The sequence below is a fragment of the Macaca fascicularis genome, chromosome 11 (assembly GCF_037993035.2).
Source record: "Macaca fascicularis isolate 582-1 chromosome 11, T2T-MFA8v1.1".
Lineage (NCBI taxonomy): Eukaryota > Metazoa > Chordata > Mammalia > Primates > Cercopithecidae > Macaca > Macaca fascicularis.
Genome location: NC_088385.1, coordinates 70,774,672 through 70,798,655, shown reverse-complemented (window position 1 = coordinate 70,798,655; position 23,984 = coordinate 70,774,672). Strand labels below are relative to the sequence as shown.

Sequence of the window (23,984 nt, the reverse complement as noted above, 5' to 3'; positions counted from 1 at the left end):
CTTTCATTAATATAAATTAATATTACTCATTTATTGTTATTTTATTCTCTTAAAATAAAATATCCCCCAAAAGAAGTATTTCATAACATGATCATTAAGCGTGGAAAAATATTTACATGATTATATTACTAACTCTAACTTGTAACATCATTAGTTTTAGTTATTTTTAATAAAGTAGTTTTAAATTATTTAATTTTTAATGATTACATGAAGTACCCTAAATAAAATGTAAGTCAAAAAAGCAAATTATTGCAAAAAAAATTGATACCCTTCAAAAGTAATTTTAATACGTCATTAACCAAACAATTAATTGAACTAAAATGTGGAAAAAAAAGAAAGCACCAGAATAACACAACCTAAATTGCTCAAGTTCTATAACGGCAACATTTTTTTTTTTTTTTTTTTTTTTGAGATAGAGTCTCACTCTGTTGCCCAGGCTGGAGTGCAGTGGTGCGATCTTGGCTCTGCAACCTCTGCCTCCTGGGTCAAGTGATCCTCCCACCTCAGCCTCCCAAATAGCTGGGATTACAGGCACATCCCACCACGCCCAGCTAACTTTTACATTTTTAATAGAGACAGGGTTTCACCACACTGGCCAGGCTAGTCTCAAACTCCTGACTTCAAGTGATCCACCAGCCTCGGCCTTCCAAAGTGCTGTGATTACACCACGCCTGGCCACAAGGGCATCAATTTTAAACAAAATATTCTCGAATTCAATATATGTAGAGATCACATAAAATCCAGTTAAAAACGTATCTTATGGAGACATCTATACTTTAGTTTCTTAAAGTGCGCTACTTGTGTATATATGTGTGTATGCAGACAGATAGATAGGTAGATAGATAATTTATTTCAGTACAATTTCTCCAAATCGGGATGGAGTGGCAAAGGAATGTAGCTGTGTACACCTATCCACTTGCTCCTGTATTTCAAGCAGATGAGGATCCACTGTCACTCTGGCTTGGAATGAATACTACAATAAGCAGTGTTTTTACAAACCAGAATTCTAACCCAAGAATTCTAGAAAAGAAGAAAGATTATGTGCTTACCGTATAAAGCTCATTAAGAACCTTCATTAAATCCTCATGAAGTTGGAATGCAATCTCTTTGCTCTGTAATTAAAAAGAAAATAAAAAAGAATATTTTAAAATTATTTACTCTTAAAAAGTCCACTGACTGAAAATAGGGGAATGTATCTAACACGTTAGAAAGACAGCAAGGCTCTGTAATAAACATCTTCAACGGAATGGCCCTTTGTAAACTCTAGACATTGTATACAGATGGACCCCTAGGATAAACAGACCAAACAAGTAACAACCTTGGGTGAATGGCTCCCCCACCATCCAAACAGACTTTACCAAACAGAGACAAAGTAAGCAGGCTGAAGCATCATGCTTGCTTACAAGTTGAGTTGCAGAACTAAGGACCATTAAAAATGAACTAGACCATGAAATTTTACAGTGTGATTCCCAAAAAGCTAACTTAGAAACCAAAGGGGGAAATTAACTTCCTCTGTCCAAAGTTACAATGTGACTGACTACAAGTTTAATTTTAAGAAAGCGCTTTTTTGTTTTTGGAGACAGGGTCTCACTCTGTCACCCAGGCTGCAGTGCAGTGACATGCTCACAGCTCACTGCCGCCTTGAACCCCTGGGTTCAAGCAATCCTCCCACCTTAGCCTCCCAAGTAGCTGAGACTACAGGGGCGTGCAACCAAGCCCAACCAGTTTTTACATTTTTCTGTAGAGACAGGGTTTCACCATATTGCCCAGACTGGTCTCAAACTCAGTGATCTGCCTGCCTCAGTCTCCCAAAGTGCTGGGATTATAGATGTAAGCCACCGAGCCTGGCAAGAAAGCACTTTCAAAGCAGTAAAATGGTAAGTCCACTCAAGGTCCATAAACTTTTACCTCTGCATTTATTATTATCTTCAATGAAGACAAAAAAGTGGAGAGTATCATCCTTCTACCCAGTTGGTAAAAAACAGCATTTAAAATACCCTTCCCTAGGCTAATTCTGAGAGTTTGATAGAGAAGTATTTGAATATTACTTTCAGCAAAAGCTGTAAGTTATTTTAAAGAAATCTTACATCCAAATGACCTTTTTCCCCCCATTTTGAGTTCATTATGTAGTCAGCTACAGAAAATGGAAAAAAGATATGTAGCAAAGCTTAATCTACAGTTTGCAACAACAACATCCACTGGTTCATGTATATACCTCTCACTGGACTAACAGAATTAGGGATAAGGGCCGTATCTTAATCAGTTCTGCAACCTTGCAGTGTCCTGTGTGGTGCTTGGGCAAGTGGGCACCAAGAATGCAGAATTTAAAGAGGGTCCTAGTTCTGGCCCACATCCATCTTGTAAACATGAGGTCATTGGGTCAGGCCTCAGCAAAAGCCAAATAAGTATGACAGACTGAAGACTCATGGAAGATAAAACAGTGTGGGAAGATGGCGTCAGAGCAGTACCTGAACTTGGAGAAATTTAAATTCATTAGCAGTATTTTTCACTGAATTTCCTTGGAGTATCTAAGAGAGTGGTGCTATTTACTAAGCTCTGACAGCTTCTAAAATCCCAAATTGGAATTACGGATTTTATGTCTTGCTGTGTCCCTGATATGTGAAGATGTGGGTTACAAATCACCCAAGAGTGAAAGGAAAGTTTCAAGTAAAAACATGAAGTCAACTGAAACTCATTTTATTTTTCCTCTGTCTTGATTATCGAGAGGGTATATATTACACTACAAATCTCCTATGACTTCAGTTTGGTGTTATTTTAATATCAGATTTCATTCAAGGATCTAGGCCAACAATTTAGAACTCTCTAATGGGATCAAAGGCCACCAAGTAACTCTGCTCAGCTACCCACGTTTCAGGTAGCAAGTCTAAAAAGAAAAGATGGCTGGTCGCACTGGGCTCATGCCTGTAATCCCAGGACTTTGGGAGGCCGAGACAGGCAGATCACTTGAGGCCAACAGTTCAAGACCAGCTTGGACAACATGGTGAAACCCCATCTCTCTTGAACGTACAAAAATTAGCCAGGTGTGGTGGCACACATCTGTAATTCCAGCTACTCAGGAAGCTGAGGCATGACAGTTGCGTGAACCCAGGAGGCAGAGGTTGCAGTGAGCTGAGATCACACCACTGCACTCCAGCCTGGGTGATACAGTGAGACTCTGTCTCAAAAAAGAAAAAGAAAAGAAGAAAATATTTCTTGGCTAAGACTTCAGAACAATAATAGCAACAAAAAAATCCCTTATGTTCAAGAAACCTTAACCCAAGAAAATATTCTGGGTCAGATAAAAGATTTAGGTTTGGGGTTAGAAGGGTCCTCAAAGCTATCTTAGGCCAAATATCTTAGGACAGGATGATTTTTTCTTTTATTTAACTTTTATTTTAAGTTCAGGGGTACATGCACAGATCTGTAGTATAGGTAAACTTGTATCATGGGGGTTTGTTATACAAATTATTTTGCCACCCATGTATTAAGCCTAATACGCGTTAGTTATTTTTCCTGATCTTCTCCCTCCTCCCAGCCTCCATCCTCCAACAGGCCCCAGTGTGTGTTATTCCCCTCTATGTGTCCATGTGCTGACGAGTCATAGTATGTTCCATATTTTCTAAGACTTCAGATAATGAGGTAGAAGACATCTGGCATCACAGACAGACTGTGCTCTGCCAGGCATACACTTACATTTTTCTTTTGTCGTTCCCCAGAGGCCCTGAAATATATAAAGTTTGTCTGCAGGCAGTATAATATAATGCTTAAAAGCAAGGTCTAAGGACTACAGAGTCAGAATGCATAATGTGAAGGTTTAAGGACTTTGGATCTGCCTATGCCTCAGTTTCCTGACCTGTAAAATGAATATAGGCATTGTACTTATCTCATAAGGTTCTTGTAAGTGTTAAAAAGATGATTCATGCATAGTATTAAGAATGGTTCCTAACACACAGTGAATACACCATAATTATCATTATTTCTTTTTCCAGATACTGTTCGTCATGGCAACTCCCTTGAGTGAAAAGGCCACATCACATTGTCCTTTCTCGTGGTCTCTTTTGACATTGATTCTTTTGGCTTCCCTGAAGGAGGGGCTTGAGTTGACTTTGATGTCCCTCCCTACTGCCCTGGCCTTTAGATTCCTTCAGTTGACCCTGGATTCCAAAGGGCCCATAAGGATTATGCTCCAGCTTTTCTTATATCCATATTCCCTTGCCATGTGTGTATATTAAATCTATCTTCCTATGTTCCATTTTCTCAGGGGGTCCTACTACCATTGCTATTGAATGAATTAATGAAACATCCCTTAGGAAATGGATAATTCCTCAAGTCCACATGATAAGGTATATGTAACTCATGAAAGAGGCCCTTGAGGAGCAGGCTCCAGTAGGAATTTTAGATTTTGTGAAAAGTCAGTGTGGAGTTCCTTTCAGTAGGTAGACCCCTGGCTATCCTCATGACACAGCACCAAAGTTTCTGCCTGTTTGTTCACTTCGAATGACAGTCCAAACCCTCTATCGTCTAGTAAATAACATAGAAATTAAAGATTTTCTTCCCAACACTAGTCTGCAAAAATTGCTAAGGAACTGAACTATGCTCTGAGAAGCACTAGTTTATATGACTAATTTGTGAAATATGAATTCACACATCCTTGTATTCACAGATACTTGGGCTGGACAAAACATCAAGTCCTAATCTATATCCTGGGGACATGGTTCCTGTCCTCACGGTATGGCAACAGTGGAGGAAGCACCTCATGTTACCCCCACTTTAAATACGTTTCCAGTTTATTACAGTAACAACGAGAAACAATTGTTTCTTCAAAATGCTACTCTGGACTCCCAAAGAAGCAATCTTTAAACCAAAATGTACCTGGTGTGGTCCAGTTAGCATATGGCATTACTAGGCTAATGAACTGAAATCCTTTAATTAGAAAATATCTGGATTGTCAAAAGTCCATCAAAATTCAATAAGTGAGGCCAGGTGTGGTGGCTCACACCTATAATCCTAACACTTAGGGAGGCTGAGGCAGGAGGATTACTTGAGCTCAGGAGTTTAACACCAGCCTGGGCAACACAGTGAAACCACGTCTCTATTAGAAAAAAAAAAATTAATAGGTTAAATACGCCTATGGATTCTATTTCATTAAAAATTAGAAAGTAGGCTGGGCATAGTGGCTCATGCCTGTAATCTCAGCATTTTGGGAGACTGAGGTGGGCAGACTGTGCCTAGGAGTTGGAGACCAACCTAGGGAATATGGGGAAACTCCACCTCTAGAAAAAGTATAAAAATTAGCTGGGCATGGTGGTGCATACCTGTGGTCCCAGCTACGAGGGAGGCTGAGGTGGGAGGATCTCTTGAACCTAAGAGTTCGAGGCTGCAGTGAGCTGTGAGCATACACTCCAGCCCGGGTGGCAGAGTGAGACCCACTATCAAAAAAAAAAAAAGATAATAACTTAAAATATTTGAAAGCAGTGAGAGCAGACCCTTGGCCCTTGAACAACAATTGCCACATAAGAAAAATAATGTTAAGTATTAAGGAGAGCAATCAATGTTTCTTCTGTGTTAGGGAAGAAGTTTTTGTTCCTCATTAATATATTCAAATAATAGTAAAACTTCTAATATTCTAATACATTTCATTAGGATTCTGGGGTCCCGACCCAAGGGAAGGAAAATGGATAGAACTTCAATTCAGTTAACATTTACTGAATGTCTCCAGTGTATAAACCCAGAGTTGAATTCCAAGCCTATTTCCAATTGTTCACTGTTTATTGTCATTTTGATGTTTCAGATATTTCTAACATTAGTCCAAAATGAACAGTCTCAAAGTTTTTAACCTTTTTCCACCATGAAAATGAACTAAGTATATTGAATATTGAAGAAATAGAGAACAGAAGGACAATCCCCCCTTTATAATTTTTTTTGTTTATTTGACACAGGTCTCCCTCTGTCACCTAGGCTGGAGTGCAGTGGCCGGAGATTCTCCCACCTCAGCCTCCTGAGTAGCTGGGACTACAGGCACGTGCCACCATGCCAAGCTAATTTTTGTATTTTATGTAGAGAGGATTTTGCCATGTTGTCCAGGCTGTGCTCAAGTGATCTGCCTGCCTTGGCCTCCCAAAGTGCTGGGATTACAGGTGTGAGCCACTGCACTTGGCCCACCATTATGATTTGATGTATTTCTTTCAAGTTTATTTAAACATAGGTCTAAGTATATTTTCCTATTCTGCTTTTTTTTAAGTTACAATACATTTTTACATGTAATTATATAATTTTCAGAACCACAACTGGATTCATAACTACGTAGTAAACATACATGAACATTAAATGTAAATGTACTGTTTCCAATGTTTCCACTATTTTCTACCAACCAGTCAATCATTTATTTCTTTACTCAATTTCACCGATATGTTTTAAGCACTCTGAACTAATATCATAAATGCTGATCAAAAGGCATATATCTTGCATTTGTATTATTTGCTTAAGCCAATTCCAAGACATGAAATTACTAGCATACAAGTATAAACATTTTTAAGACTCTTGATACATGCTGGAAGTTTATTTTTTAAAAGGGTTATAATGAAATTATAATGCTTCTAGGACAATAATGTCACTCAAGTCAGAAATCTAGGGTTCCTCTAAGACTGACTGCTTTTCCTTGAAGAAGTTACCAATCTTACCAATTCTGGCTGGTCAATTTTTTTCTATAGGTCATGAGAATTAAAAAAAAATCTAATTAAGCTTCCTCTGATTAAAATTGTTGAAAGACTTGCTATATTATTTTAGGATAGACTTCAATATTTTTTTTAAGTCATCCATAACTTCTGCCTAACTAGTCTACTTCACTTTCCACAAATTTCACACCTGATCCTTCAGCCTGGTCCTAAACTGCTAAGTCTCAGGCCCTGCTTTCCCATCTCTGCGCTTTCCCCATGTCATTTCCTCTTTCCTAGACTCTCCCTCCCTCTCTTTGCCTGGTACAATCCTACATGTAACTCTGTAAAAACTTTCTGGTAACTTCACCTTGTCCCCCAAGGAAAGAGATTAGGTCTTCCTTCCTTGTGATTTTATAATACATTCATTTATTACCACCTCTAGGCTACCTAGTATACTGGCTAAGAGTTCAAACGCTAAAGTTGAAGTGCCTGTGTTCAAACTACCTTGTTACAGTCCATGTACAAGTTAAGTAATTTTGTGAAGGTTCAGCTTTTCCACTGACAAAAAGGAAATGCTAACAGTCTCTGTTACAGGGTTTTACTGAAATGGTCCTTATTAAACACCTGAAATGTTACTAGTAGGCTTGTCACATTTGTTTCTTTCTTCATAAACACAGTTTCTTTGAGAGCAGGGACCACATCCTAACAATTGTCCTTGCATTCCCAGTGCCTACTTTGGTGCTTGGTACCTGGAGGTACAGGATCTACATCTGCTGAATGAAAAGCACTGAATAAGGACTGGTTTCTGCACTCCAGTTTGCAATCTCACAAAGGCGCCAGACATACCAAAACAGCTTTCTACATGGAGTGCTATGGTAAGTGCTACACTGGGTGGGCCCTGGCCAGGGTCCCTATTCCTGGAAGGCTGCAGTCTTATCCCCAGAACCTCCCAGAAAGGAGGGAGAGGAAGAACAAAGAGGATAGTTAATACAACCACATATGAGTACACTGAGCAATCTATCAAGTGATCTATGTGGTTGGATTCAATGACCCATTCAGAAGGCCTGTGGCCTTTTTCAGAGGTATTTTTAAAGTAAATCTATTGTGATGACCAGTCAAGAAATCCTGACTGTAAGCTGAGTCACCGTGGGAGTAGAAGAGAAAGAGAAAAACCAGATTAAATATTTAATGAGAGGGTTTCAGATGATGATAGTGTCTCATGCTCAGTCAGTTTGGGATGTAAATTCTGCTTAAAGGGATCAGGCCATACTTCCACAGCATGTGCGCTTTTAAGTTTCCAAACTCATGTTCATGTGTCTCTATAATAATACATTCCCTTAATTCAGGTAAACACTGAAGACACAGGCAACAGCATCTTCTAAAATGCCTAAAGGAGAAAGTTGGGTTGTGCTTGATGGCCTGAACCAAATTTCTAGGTAATGTTTACAGTGTTTCTGCACATTTTCCTTCTAACTGACAAGGGACATGGTTTTGTACTTATTAAAATCACAACTAAGTATTGAAGCTATCATGGAATTAGTTTGATGATCTACTTTACCGTAAAGGGGTAAAAATCAGAATTTTTAAAGACAAAACTCCTTGCCACTAGAAAAGGAGAAATTAGAAGGAATCGTAAACACAGAGAAACCAGAGCTTCATTTCAAATTAAAACAAAACTTAACCATAAAGGGAACTATCTGGGGCATCTATTACAATTACTAATGTAGTCGCTGGACAAAAGTGGTATTCTACATCCAGGTGAAAAAGGTTGGCTGTTGCTGTGTTCAGCCTTCGAGCAGACAATCTGAAAGGTGCATAGTCATCAACACCGAAGTCACTCACAACCTACCACACATAAACAGTACTTGAACGGGCTGATTAAGTAACTCAAGACTGAGATTTAAATCCTACAGGAAATAAAGTAGATGAAAGAAATATCTTCATTTTCATTTCCCTAGCTCTTCAAAAAACACATGAAGAGTTGTTTCTCTACTCAAAATGCTGATAAACTGGAAATACCTTTTCAGTGTCACTAAATGAATAAGTTACATATAAATTCTCAGTGACTGATGTAAATAAACCTACTTAATTAAAATCAGAATGAGTTATAAAACTGTTTCAGACTATAATATAATTAACTAAAAATATCAAAAAGTAGTTCCAAACCATTTTCAATATGCTGAACTTTACAAAAATGCAATTAACTCAGCTTTAGGAACAAGTTCTCACTATTACCATATTAATATGTCTTCTTTAGTGCATGAACTTGAGCCTACTAATTTATTAGTAAAGCCAACTGGCCTTCTCCTCTGTGACAGCCATAATTATGAGAGATCCAAAGCTATTCCGCTCCCTGGTGTGACCAAAAGCTCACATCTACAACTCAGGTGGCTGGGATTATAAGTATATCATGCAATGAAGCAAACTAGACCACACTGTGTAGGAAACCCATAACCTTAGTCTTAATAGCACTGTGGTAAGAAAAATCGAGGAACTAAGCAAATCAACAAGCAGGAAGTTTGCTCATTAATAATGTAAGTCATCCACTGGATTAGCAAGCAAAAGGCAGAGATTCTTTGAGATACTGAAGTAAGTTCATTCATTCACATACTCAGTCATGCATTCACCCGTTCACTCTACTAGTTTTTACTGAGTGTCTCCTATGTGTTTAGGAAAGAAAAGTGACCTTACAGTCTAGGAGAGAAACAGAGAGGTAATCACAACAATTTCAATCCAGTCTGATTTATGCATCTTCAAACACTTTAAGCCAAGCAAAATCTCCATATTTATATCACTCTGGAACTATACCCATAATTTTTTAAATAAACTAACTGATCTTTCAAAATGTAAACAAAATCAGAAACTTCCTTTAAAGATTGATATTTGGCTGAATAGCACCATCTCAGAACTACAGCCAGTTAACTGGTCATCAGTCTGACAATGGGTGTAAGTACAGGTGCCATAACGAATAGAAAAAGAAAAACATTCTTATGGAGTAAGTATCTTTTTGACAAAGAACTTGGGTTGCTGAATACAATCAGAGAAATTTTAAAAATGCTTGTGGCTAATGGGCAATTGCACATGGGATGACAGGCACTTTGAGGGGAAAACCCCCAAAACCTTCAAAAAGGGCCAAGCTATTTAAATATCTGTTTAAATATAGTTAACTTCTCTGAGCTGTTTCCACTGTAAAATAAGGAAAGATCACAGTATATACTCCACAGGTTGGTAAAAGGATTAAATGAGATGCCCATGCTTATGTGCTTAACAGGGTGTCTGGCACATACTAAGCATTCCATAAGTATTATCTTTTACCATCATTATGATACTATTATTAGCTCAGCATCATATCTTTGTTTTATCTTGTGAAGACATTTTCGGTTTTTCTAAATTCAAATGCAACAGTCTATTCATATAAATTTTCAAATTAGAATGTCTTAGTCAACTCAACATAATTCAAGATTTACTTTTTAGAATACTCAACTGTGTCTGTGGTACTATATTAAGGAAGATAAAGTCCATTCCAGAGAATACTGCAAAACTGCAACAAAGCAGAACTCTAGATCTGATTTAGACAGCCTTGCTGACTTGGACCGTTAGGAGGTCTTTCTTAGGGTAAAGTAAAGCTGTCTCTACTTAAGTTCCTCCAGTTGGTCTTAACTTCTGTAGCCTTACAGAGGAGGTATGCTGACACCATCGTCTGTATGATAGGTCTTCAAATATTGAGTCCTAGCTGAGACTTATTTTCTCTGTACTAAATATTCCCAATGTCTTTAACTGCTCCTTATACCAGGGGTCCCCAACCCCTGGGCTGTGGACTGGTACCAGTCTGTGGCCTGTTAGGAAATGGGTCACACAGTAGGAGGTGAGTGGTGGCTGAGTGGTGGGTGAGCCACCATTATAATGCCTGAGCTCCGCCCCCTGTCAAATCAGCCACAGCACTAGATTCTCACAGGAGCACAAACCCTACTGTGAACTGTGCATGCAAGGGATCTAGGTTGCATGCTCCTTATGAGAATCTAATGCCTGATTATCTGAGGTGGAACAGTTTCATCCCGAAACTATCCCCTTGCCCTTGGAAAAATTGCCTTCCATGAAATCAGTCCTTGGTGCCAAAAAGATTGGGGACCACTGCCTTATATGACACAGTTTAAAGAAATCAGAGCAAATTCTCCTTGCCTTACAGATAATGGTTTGTTATTTTCTAGCTAGTGATATTAAGTACATGTTTTTATATTTCAAGGAATGGAGGCTAAGATCTTGGGAGGATTAGGAAGCAACACAGGCCACTCAGTAACTTGTAATCACTTGTGATTGCCCTGTTTGGTGGAGTCAGTCCAAATCCATGTCTGCATAGTTACTGTAAGTCCAAGAATCTAGGAATCAGGATTAGATTCTTTTTCTTTTCCCAGTAAGCTAAAGATCCATCAGCTAAAGAAGTAGAAGCCTTAAGAAAATCAGAATAGGATGGACTGAATAAAAATATTCTGGACTTAAATTACTAACAGGGCTTTTATAAGTCAACAGCAAAAATCCATTCCACTCATTATTAATCTGCACCAATGAGAATTATTTTTTCCCCCCAGGACACACTAGTGGTTGACAACAATAAGAACGTTTTGAAGGCAATGTCATTATAAGTATAGAGTTATGCTCTGGCCACAATTCACATGATAGGATAAAAATTATCACCCAGATTACTAATGCAACAGCTTCCTCACCAGGTTCCCCAAGACAAGTTTCTTCCCATTCCAATGCTTTCAAATGCTTCACAATGCTTTCAAAAACCAAAGCTGATTAAGTCATATATTTGCTTTCAAACTCTCTTAGCATCCTTAATTGCTTAAATAACAACATACCAATTCCTCAAACTGAGATTCAAATTCTTGTGCCTACCACAACCTGCCTCTCTAGATCTCAGAACTGTTTATCTTTCATCACACCACAGGCTACACTCTTAACACCAGCCAGCTGGGTAAGAGATGTGAGCATTTGCTCTAGGCACGTAAGTGGCCTGATTCATCTTTAAAACTCATTGCTGTTAAGGGGCCACCAGGAGTCTTATCTACCCTTATCTTTCCCTAGCTTCATTTCCTAGATATGTGCTAGGCTGGATCAGAAATTCAGAGACTTGTCCTTGCTGGTCTGTCAGTATAGAAGAATGTACTTTCCCTAGTTTCTCTGTAAAGCCCCACCAAGTTTAAGAGCTTGACTAAATGTCGCTCTCTCTGCGAGGCCTTTCTTCCAGCCAGAATACTTTACTCAATCCTTTGTGCTCTCATGGTCTTAGGTCCTATCTATCTAAGAGCAGTTACCAATTTGTAATGTAATTTTTATGTCTATAGTTCCTTTCCTTACTAGAGTCTAAGATCCTACAGGGGTACCAGTTGAAGATTTGTGTCTTACTCACTTTTGTGACCTTAGTAGCCACCACTGTGCCTATCACATAAAGGTTATCAATGGAGGTTTGTTGAATAAATAAAGAAATATAATGCCTATTCTGTTTTGGGAAAAGCTGATTTCAGTAAAGTTAGGTTTCAGAAAAAATAAAAAGGGAAGAGAAGTATAAGTTACTACGGATTTGTCATGACTTCTTCGGTAGAGTGATTAGATCTTGTTAAATAATAAAGGTTGATTATAATAGTAGACCTATGCAATCTCCATCTTTCGAGCTAAAGAGTTAAAACTTTTTTAAGAGACGGGGTCTTGCTCTGTCTCCTAGGCTGCAGTGCAGTGGTGCAATCATAGCTCACTGCAGCCTTGAACTCTTGGGCTCAAATGAGCCTCCTGCCTCCATCTCCCAAGTAGATGGGACTACAGATGTACACCACCATGCCCAGCTATTTTTTAATTTTTATTTTTGTAAAATGGGGGTCTTGCTATGTTGCCCAGGCTAGTGTGAACTCCTGGCCTCAAGTAATCCTCCCACCTTGGCTTCTCAAAGTGCAGGGATTACAGGTGTGAACCAATGTGCCCAGCTAAGATAAAACTTTTATGGACACGTTTGTTCAAGCCAGCACATTAGCCAATTATGGTTCTATGTGTTCATTTGAAACTGTTAACGTTTAAAAAGTAAAAGTAGTGCATGTGTTTATTTACTACTAATTATTGAACATTATTTTTTCTCAATCTAAATAGTTCATATATCCAGTGTCAAGATCTTTCCTTTTTTATAGGCTTCAAGGTCAATTATACAAAGTATTTAGTTGGCAAATTTTCTTGTTCCTATTTAACTGCTTCACTCACAATAATTTTTTTTCTGCAGAAATTTAAAAGGTACTGAAATAAATCTGACAGCCATATTCGGTATCTCTTCTGCAAATGCATATTTTTAGGTTGATATATTCCAAGGTATCACAAGTGTTTCTTAATTCAAATATTTGCTATATGTGCAATCTCTCCCAATATGGCATTTCTTAAAGCTGCTGAAAATCTTTTAGAATCCCTACCATGTGGTATTAAACATAGTCTTCAACTGGTAAGAAAGTTGGCTAGCAACCAGAATACTGTTCTTAGGTGGCTTTAGAATTTGTTGATCTCAATTGCAGACACCTCAACATATGGTAGGAATGTTCTCTCCTCATCAGTGTCTTTCTTAAAGCAGCATCTTCTTTCTCAGATGAGAAGAATGAGTAAGGATTCAGTGTGTCTGTGCCTCTTTGAAAATGAACTTCTCTGAAAACGAACATGCCTGTATTCCCAGCACTTTGGGAGGCTGAGGCGGGCAGATCACGAGGTCAAAAGATCAAGACCGTCTTGGCCAACATGGTGGAACCCCGTCTCTACTAAAAATACAAAAATTAGCTGGGTGTGGTGGCACACGCCTGTAGTCCCAGCCACTCGGGAGGCTGAGGCAGGAGAATCGCTTGAACCCAGAAGATGGAAGTTGCAGTGAGCCGAGACCGCGCCACCGCACTCCAGCCTGGTGACAGAGCGAGACTCTGTCTCAAACGAAAAAAAAAAAAAAAAAGAATATGAATTTTATTAAGTGCTCATCTTTTATAAATAACTGAAATTGAATAAACCTGGTACTGAACAATATTTTTTAACTCCTTTTTCATGGGACATGAGGGACTGGGTGCCTTCTGACCGACCCTATGTTTGTTCATTGAATTTGGACTTGTAAACCTTAAGATGGGGAAACAAACCAAATTGGAATATTTCTTTAAAAAAAAACTAGGATGGAAGACTCAATCAATTTACATTAATGTTTCTCAGCTGGGGACAACTTTGCCCCCAGAGGACACCTGGCTTGTCTGAATCCATTTTTGGTTGTCACAACCTGTGAGGTGCTGCTAGCATTGAGTGGGTTGAGAGTCCCACAGCCATTTGAATTAATGTTCCCCCAAAAATAATATATCATTTTTCACTGGCTGCTTTCAATATATTTTTCTTTGTCTTTAGTTTTCAGTTTTATGATGATGTGTGTAGATATGGACTCCTTCAGGTTCATCTAGTTTGGTTTTGCTGAGCTTCTTCAATGTGTAGGTTTATGTCATTTGCCAAATTTGGGAAATTTTCTTGCAATTATTTTTGAATTAGTTTTATTTTTATGCCCCACACTCTTTCTCCTCTCCTTCAAGACCTCTGATGACACAAATGTTAGACATTTGGGTATCATTCCCAAAGTCCCCGAGGCTCTGTTCATTTTTTTAAAAATATTTTTTCTCTCTGTTGTTCAGACCAGGTTATATCTGTTAATCTACCTTCATATACACTGATTCTTCCCTCTGTTATCTCCGTTCTAACACTGAGTCTATCTAGTGAATTTTTGTTGTTGTTGTTTTAGTTATAGCATTTTTCAGTTCTCAAATTTCCATTTATACCTTTTATTTTTCTGCTGAAACTTCCTGGCTTTCCATTCATTTCAAGAGTATCTGCCCTTACTTCTTGGAACATTTTTTATCATGGTTGCTTTAAAAGTCTTTGTAGCCAGCCACAATGGCTCATGCCTGTAATCCCAGCACTTTAGGAGGCCAAGGCAGGCAGATCACTTGAGCCTAGGAATTCAAAACCAGCCTGGGCAACGTGGTAAAACCCCACTTCCAAAAAAATAACAAAAATTAGCTGGGCATGGTGGTGCACACCTGTAGTCCCAGCTACTTGGGAGGCTGAGGTGGGAGGATCACCTGAGCCTGGAGAGGTCAAGGCTACAGTGAGCCATGATTGAGCCACTGTACTCCAGCCTGGGCGACAGAATGAGACACTTCCTCTCTCCCTCCCTCCCTCCCTCCCTCCCTTCCTTCTTTCCTTTCTTTCTCTTTCTCTCTCTCTCTCTCTCACACACACACATACACACACATACACACACAGATCTTTGTTAGATAATTCAAACATCTGTGTCATCTCAGAATTTGATGTTTATCAATGTTTTTACTCATGGAAGTTGAAGTTTTCCTGGTTCTTTGTATGCTGAGTAATTTTGGATTGTATTCTAGATATTCTGCATATTATATTATGAAACTCCAAGTCTTGTTTAAACCATATACAGAATTCTGATAATTTTATTCCATCAGGAAATCAGTCTAGTTGGATTCAGAATACAAATTCTGACCAGTATCCTGTTGTTAATTGTTTCCAACATCTTTGCAGTGCTGTTCATACCTGTCCTGCAGATGCACCACAAAGTGGCTTCTCTGGAACTCACACAATGCTCCTATTCTATAGTTCAATTCTTGAAGTCTTTGGTAAGTTTCTGTCTAGGATAAGTCCCATTCATGTGTAGCTTAAGGATTCAGCAGTTCATAAAGAACTTTATGGTGTTGCTTTCTCAATCTTTACCCTTTCTGAAATCTCCCCAGTACTTTTTAGTTCCTAGGGCTCCCCTTTTCATTGCTCTAACTGGAAAGTTGGGGCTTCAGTTTTTCTAATCTACTAAACACTCGTTATGACTGTGTCCACATCTGAGGCCACGTGGCAGCAGGACAGACAGAAAATAAAACAACAGGTGGTTGCCCCACCCTCTTGGATCACAGCTCCTCTGATCAGGGAGGAAAGTTTCTCTATTTCAGAGTTGTAGGTAATTGTAGGCCTCTGTTGGTGTCACTGCTGCTGTTGCCATTTTGGGATTGTCTAGTGACTGGGGCATGAGGAAGTAGTGAGAAAAATGAAAAATTTTGATCATCTTTATTTTCCCTTTTCGGCTTTTTGTGTCACAGCTAACAGTTTCTCTTACAGCCCTCTATGTTTAAGTAAGTCCAATGTCTACTTTCAGGTTTCTAGCTGCCTTGCATTTAGGCTGGAGGATACTGAAGGAAAAGAAGTGGAAAACATAATGCCAATTTGATGGAATTTTAAAAATCTGGTCTTCTTCCCCAACCTACCTGCTGCTATTTAATTTTCAGTTTTTAAACTGCTACAGGTATTCAGTTTTTAAACATGCCTTCAGTGGGAAAGTCATGGTGGAGTATACTTAGTCTATTTACCCAAAACCTATGTATATCTTCTGATTTCATCTACCTTTTGGGGAGGGCACAGGTCTTTACCTAGGGCATCATTTAACTTTTGCTGTGGAACAAAACGTCCAAATTTAGTGGCTTTAAGCAACACTTTACTTAGCTCAGGATTCTGTGGGCCAGCTGGGAGATTCTTCTGTTCTGAGCTGGCTTGGCTGTGTTCTTTCTTGCATTTGCAATCAGCTGGGGTCAGCTGGCAATTGGATGATCTAAAATGTCCTCATTATATGTGTAATATTTGGCTGGCTGTCACTCAGGAGGTTTCAGTTGCCTCCCATGTAGTCTTGTGCCTCATCCAGTAAGCTAGCTGGGACTTGATAACATGTTACATGTCTAAAAGCATCAAAAGAGGGCAGGCCACAATGTGGAAGCACTTTTCAAGTATCTGCTTGCTTCACATTTACCATTGTCCCATTGACCAAAGCAAGTCATGTGGCCAAGCCCAAAGCCACTGTGGGCAAGAAATACTTCAGGGAGTTGATAAAAGGAAAATGCTAACTTTGCACACAAGCTACCCAAACTAAGTGTGCATTCAGGAAAGTACACTACATATTTAAGATTGCTCTTCAGTTGCTTTTTAAAATGAGTAACAACTTGGTTGTATCTAGAATTTTGGAGTTGTAACTTTCCTTCAATTGTCCTTGGTTTTGCTCCATTGTTTTCTGACATTTAATATTATATATAATACCTAACTTGTGTTCTTTTTGAAAAGAGGATGCTTTTATGGAATGCTTGTAGAAGTCATGCAAGCTTGAGGCTTGAAAGTACTACGTGTGTGTGTCTTTTCAGCAAGTTTATTTGAAAACTCATATCCTATTTTCATATTGTGGTATTTTCTCAAGTGGGGATTCTTTTTCACATCATATTTCTTTTATTTTTAATTCTCAGTCCCTCCAGGGGTTGGTTGGAATCTTTTCTACTTTTCTCAAACCTTATTTTCCCAAAAGACCATTCTTTCTCCTCCTCTTGCTTATGAGATGTTATCACTTCTAACTTCACAAAGAAACAGGAATAGAGAATCCCGCATCCATAGCAGCTCTTCTCTCATCTCCAAATACAGTCTTTTGCCAGAGGCTAATCCCTCTGCCTGTCCTTTGGGTCCCATTACCTGCTCCCTTGGCAGAGTCTTGGGTCAATCAGTTACACTTGTTCTCTCCTAAAATGTCAAGCTTCCCTTTTTTTGGCTCCTTTTCCTCAACATATTATTTTTGGATTTTTTTAGAGACAGAGCGTCACTCTGTCGCCCAGGCCAGAGTGCAGTGGTGTATTCATTGCTTACTGTAGCGTTGAATTCCTGGGCTCAAGCAATCCTCCCTCCTCAGGCTCCTAAGTAGTTGGGGGAGTACAGGTGTACATCATCATGCCTGGCTAACTTTTAAATATTTTTTCTACAGAAATCATGTCTTGCTATGTTGCCCATGCTGGTCTTGAACTCCTGGTTTCAAGTGATCCTCCCGCCTTGGCCTCCCAAAGCACTGGGATTACAGGCATGAGCCACCAGGCCTGGCCCTCCTCAACATTTTAAACTAGTTCGTCCTAACATCCTGTTTTTTTCACACACACCCCCCCCCAAACAAACACAAACAACAACAACAACAAAAAACCTTTCTTGACCAATGTTCTTCTTCAAATACCTCCCTTATCTTTCCTCTCTTTACAGGCAAATTTCTAGACAATACTGTCCACATTTGCTGTCCCAATTTGCTCGCTCAACATCTACCATTCTGCCCAGACTGCTCTTACAGAGATAATCAATGACCCTTTGCTGCTCAGTTCAGTGGACGTCATGGCCTTTGCATATTGACCACTCCCTCCTGGCATTTTCTTCACTTAGCTTTCTGGACACCTCACTCACCTGCGTTTCTTCTCACCTCTCTGGCTGATCCTTCTCAGTCATTTTATGGGATATGTTTCTTCTTCTCATTCTTTAATTCCTAGTTTTTCTGTGAGTTTTTCCTTACTCTTCCCTCCTCACCCTATATGTTCTCCCTGGTTTATCTCAACTACTCCCAGGATTTTAATGACCTGCCAAAGGTAGAAGATTCTCAACTCTCTAGTCTTGATCTCGCTCCTGAAGTTCTTGGTCTGCTTATGGGGCTTCTCTACCCAGTTATCCACAGGCACACCCAAAAGTAAACACCATGTTTTCCACAATCCCTTTCCCATCACAGCCTCTGTGCCCCGAGCCTTCTCCTCTCATATGACACCTATCATCCTGACAACTGCCTAAGCCTGGGTGTCACCTCTGACTGCTCCCTCTACATCTCTCTCCTCTCCCACCCAGCCAATCAATTACCCAGGCCTACATTACATATTCTATCTCCAACACACCACTCGAATCCACCTGCTCCTCTGCTTCTACTGCCACAACCAAGGAAAAGCATCGTCATCTCTCATCTGGATTAGTTCTAAGAGCTGCAAACTGAGTCTTTCTGTCTTATTACCTTTCAATCCACTCTCCACACTCCAGGCACACTGAAAGTGAATCACGTCACTATCGTGTTTAAACATGTGAATGGCTTTCCACTGTTCTTAGAATAAATTCGAACTCCTCAACATGGTCTTTAATTTCAACTCTTTCTTATTTCGCCAATCATCTCTCTTGCCATCTGCCCTCTCCCATTCTTTGATTCACCTACAAAGAACACCCTTGTCCTCCATGAAATCTCTCATGGCATGTGATTCTTCACACATGCTGTTTTTTCCTAGAAGAGTTTTCTGCTCCTTTCCCATCATTTCTCCAGCTAACTCTTAATAACTGATTCAAATTGCAGCTTTCCTGATCTCCAAGTCCTAAGAAGTAAGGGCCTTCTCTCCTTACTGTACAATTAACATGCTATTCTGTAATTAAGACTGTAATTGCCTGTACTGTCCCACTGTAAGATCCAAGGGGTAGGGAGAAGGCCTGTGGTGGTTACTGCTGTATCCCCAACATCTTGACAAATGCCTGAGACAAAGAAAGCCTCAAATAAGTACTTACTGAAGAATGAATGAATAAACTATAGCATATATTTAGAGGAACTATGTATTCTTCTCTGTTTATTCATACTTATCCCTGTAAGTATGTGCATAATTATCTCTCTAAGGAAGTCCATGCTTGCCTGGTATTGTCTTAAGAGTAAATGGGAGGCTGAGCTTGATTTTGACTGATAGTTCTTGAGTAATTTTTATATAGACTGGATTTCCAAATATCTCAAGGAATGATGAAAAAGAAGATAATCGTAAGAGCAATTTTCAGTTGGGGGAGTTAGGTGGGAAACTGTGCCATGGGAACCTTCCGGTGAATTTCATGCTGCCTATGGCTGATTAGAGCAAAGTGTGGTGCTTTTTAACACCATGGTCCCAGGGCTACCAATCTGTGACAGAACAGAGAGGATGCTCCAGCGATGAGAGTCATCAGTCTCCTAGCTGACCTGTGAAGGTGGGTTGCTACTAGGACCCACTCTGGTTTCTTTCTCTTGGGAAATAGGTTGTACATTATAGTGTTGCTTAAACCTAGCCTTGCTAATGCTGGGTCTTGCTGAAATGCCTTGAAACTTGTGTTATGTAAATGCCACTATCTTTGGTTTCTAATGCAGAAGTAAATCTTTATTCATTACTTATTCATTCAATAAATATTTACTGAGCACCTACTCTGTGCCAGTCATTGTTTCAGTGAACAACATGAAGGTCTCTTCCCTTAAGAACTTTCACTGGAATTGAGGGGAGACAGAAAGTCAACAAATAATTAAGTAAATATATAGTATGTCACAAAGGGGTAAGTGCTATAAAGAAGAATAAAGCTGGGGAAGGGAGGTAGGGATGTAGACTTTTGCTCTGAGTGTGGTGAGAGTCATTAGAAGATTTGTGCAAAGGAATGATGGGCTCTGCTTGAAGTTGAAATAATTATTCTAGTTTTTCCTATTTATGTATTTGATGGGTCATTTAACAGATAATTTGGGAAGTAAGGTGGTTGAAGCCCATGTAGAATCTGCTGTCTTAGTCAGAAGTTCTCTGATCTCATGTCTTCCTATTTTAACCATCTTAAGAGTGCATAATCCAAGTGTAATTTTCAACTGGACCCATAGAATAGGCAGATTCTCCATTAATAAACAGCATTTGGGGATGAATTATTTACTGGATAGAGTTTTCCCACTCCTTTACAGCAAACAAACACTGGTATACCTGGACCAAACCTTTTCCTTCAGATTTCAGTTTACAAAAAATAACTGTTTTATTGTGTGTTTTATTATACAACATGTTCATTGTGTGAAATCAGAAACTACAGATTAGCAAACAGAATAAAACAAAAGTAACTTAGAGATATCCATTTAAAACAATTTACCCTTCTAGATTTTAATTTTAGCTAAAAAGTAAGTTTTCAAGTGTTCCTTGACCACTTGTCTCAATGTAATTATGAGTTCAAGTACAGGCAGGCATTACTTAACAATAGAGACATATTCTAAGGAATGCATCATTAGGCGATTTCATTGTTGTGTGAACATCATAGAGTGTACTTACACAAACCCAGATGGTATAGTCTACTACACACCTGGTCTATATGGTATAATCCACTGCTCCAAGGCTACAAACCTGTATAGCTGTTATTGTCCTCAATGACAGTGGTCCCATAAGATTAGAATGGAGCTCCCTACACAGGTGTATCATTTTTTATCTTGCACACTGTAATTGTATTGTACCATTTCTGTGTTTAGATACTCAAATACTTACCATTGTGTTACAGTTGCCTTCAGTATTCAGTACTTCCTCTTGTTATATTAAAGTTAAAGCCAGGCCAATCACACATATCCTATTGTTACTAAATAATAAAGGCAACAATGTAACTCCAAGAACAGCAGCACCAATAATTGCTATTCAGAGAGCACTTATTATGTGCTTGCCATCCTGATAAGCAATTCAGAAATATAAATTAAAAATATGTTCTAAAATATTTCAGAAAATTACATCATTGCAAAAAATGATAGTTTAGTTTTGGCTTATTTCTTAAAAAAAAAAAAAAAAAAAAAAAAAAAAAAAAGAAAGCTAGTCATGGGGTTGATAAAACCCAAGAGAACCAGCTAGCAGTGTTAGCTTGAACTATTCTTATTTATCCAGGCCCTATCAATAATTAAGCTGCCCCTTGAGGCCACCGGAATACCATTTAATTCTTCTGCAACACTGCACTAAAATGCTTTGAAAAAGTTCTTCTTGTTATATTATTTACTACTGTTATATAAGTACACTAAATTATATGTGGTAGCTTACTGCTAATAAAATAGTCAATTAATTTTTCAGCGAATATATGACTTGTCTGTGAATGACAACCATGGCCATCATTATTCCAGAAAAGCAAATGGTAAGAATTTAATTCAAGACATGAAATTCTAACAAAATTCAAAGGCCACCCTCCAACTTGATAATTCTACTTCAAAGAATGTAGCATAAGAAAAAAAAAAATCATAGATTTAAATGTCCAACAACAGAAAACTAACATGGCCATGCACAAAGTAAAGTACTATGTAGTTGTGAGGTAGTCTATTTCCAGATGTGAGAAATACTAATAATTCCATATGAAAATGGCACCTTTCCAAGCCATATAGAATGAAATCTCAATTCTGTAAAATATATACGTACATATTTAAATATAGTATACACATATAAATATTGAAAAGATAGAGCCTAAAATTTAAAAGTAGGTAGTGTTAATATGGGTAATTATTATTTTTTTTTATATTTTTAGTGTTTTCTAAATGTCTACAATCCATATATATTTTTATATTCAAAGAGAAATAGGTTCTTTTTTCACATATATAGATTGATAGTTTTCAGATGCTTTTAACTTACGGGCCTTTTTTTAAAAAAAAACAAGGTCAGAGCCTTAGAGATTTGTAGTCAAGTGGTATCTTTTATTAACTTCTACTAAAACATGTTTGAATATTAACTTATTTTAAATGGTGTATTTGAAACTACAGCATTTCTCCGTCATAAAATATCTTTGCTTTGTTTTTCACGTTGGGGTACTTAAATAGAATAGAGCTGTCTTTGATCAAAATAAAAAATAAGTATGAATCTTACTAGTAACCTCTCCTTTCTTTCAGATTAAGCCACACAATCAGCAATACCTCAAGTGAGCTAACTGAATTTCTGTGAGTCTGACTCTGACAACCTGTGGCACTTATGAGAAAGAGGGGTTATTCTCAGTGATTTGGGGCCAGTTTCTGCTGCTTTGAGTCCCTCCCTATAACTTGGATGACTGACAGATTTTGTGCCTCTTCCCAGAATATCATTCTTCAGTCTTTTCATAAGAAATGACTAGGACAAGAACCATAGTGTCCTATTTCTCAGAAGTTTCTGACCCTATGCATTGGGTGACATCTCTAATTACCACCAAGAAATACCAACAGAGTACATAGCAGCTATGAACTATCTAAGACATACGGGCAAAGACAAGAATACATGCTAGTCAGCCTGACGCTGCAATTTATACTCCTGAGCATTTTGTTTCCTTATCCCTGAAGTGTGGATATAATACCTGTTCACCGGGCAGCTGTGAGGATATGTGAGTTAATTTACGAAAATGCAGAGTACAGTGCTTGGCACACAGCTAAAACTCAGTAAGTGGCAGCTTACAAATATCATCATTATTGGTGAAGAAACAAAATGAATTATATTGTACATGTAATTATGCAAACCAAGGAAGGATAAAAACATATTAATGATTTTAAAACCATCTTTGGGGAAATGATAGACTTCCAGATAATTTAAAACCCATAGAGATAAACTAACATATTCAAATGCCACCATTTGATGGTATACCTCCAAACTACATACTTCTATTAACTTTCTTAAAATTGGTAAATAACACCTTGTGATTAGGTGCTTAAATAAAGTGATTATTGCAAGCTGGCTGTATAGCTTGTCCTGCAACTGTGACAGATGACATTAATTACATTTTTATGTGTAGCATAGGAACTGCACATTCTCTGGCTGCAGAACCAAACCAGATGCAGAGCACTCTGTTTCAGCTTGAGTAATGGAAAGAAGGAAGCAAAAGCTCATGACTGCAGAAGGCAAGGCTGGAGAACAGGGCAAAGGCACATCAGCCCTGGTTCTTTGGGAAACAAGTGAGGGTTGAGAATGAAACAAGCCCTTGTGTAGCAGGAGCCTCTAAATTCTGACCTTCTCTTAAAATAGCTAAGCACAACTTAAGAGGGTAAAAGCAGAGTACTCTCCTGTCTGTGTTTACATTGTCTCTATCTAGTAGAAGGTTTGGAATTAAATAACTCTTTTGTTGAATGAAGAAATCAAGCCTCAAAGGTAAGGCTCTCCACGTGAAATGGCTGTGGGGGATTTGAGAGGCACGGAGTCTTGGTCAGCTTGGGCATTCACCTGGATACTCCCTGATTTCCCACTAAATGTTCAAAGGTGAGGACAAAAATTTTAATTTAGCCACAAGCAATGCTGTTGTGAGGGCACTTATTACTGTTTGCTTACAAATATTGTTTGGAACTTCATAATAAGTAGAAAATAAAATTTATTCTCTGGAAGTGTTTTTCATATCATTGTGAAAACTATACTCTCCTTGGAATGAGGATACATTTGGTATAATATCTGGTATAATCTCACATTACATAATTATTCTGGTATATAGAATAAGTGCTTATACTATAGATAATAATAAAGATATTAGATGAAAGTTACCAGGACTTATTAAGTCCAGACACTAGGCTAAGTGGCTTTCCATATATAACTCATGAATCCTCTAAACGACTATCTGGAGTAGGTTACTATATCCACTTTATAGCTGCAGAAACTGAGGCTTATTTACAAATATTCCCAAGTCCACACAGCTCCCAACAGTGGCAAAGCCAAGATTCATATCCAGAATATCTGA

General features: G+C 38.5%; 1 protein-coding gene across 5 annotated transcripts in view; it reads right to left on the bottom strand.

The window, feature by feature from the left end:
- SRGAP1 (SLIT-ROBO Rho GTPase activating protein 1) overlaps positions 1–23,984 on the bottom strand; it is a 306,426-nt gene that overhangs the window by 125,391 nt on the left and 157,051 nt on the right. For all 5 annotated transcript variants that reach the window (XR_012420434.1, XM_065524524.2, XM_065524525.2 and 2 more), the window contains one exon: positions 1,050–1,112. Coding sequence is in view for 4 of the 5 variants with exons in the window: in XM_065524524.2 (XP_065380596.1) it covers positions 1,050–1,112 (63 nt within the window). In the remaining variant the exon portion in view is untranslated. The remainder of the gene's footprint in view (positions 1–1,049; positions 1,113–23,984) is intronic.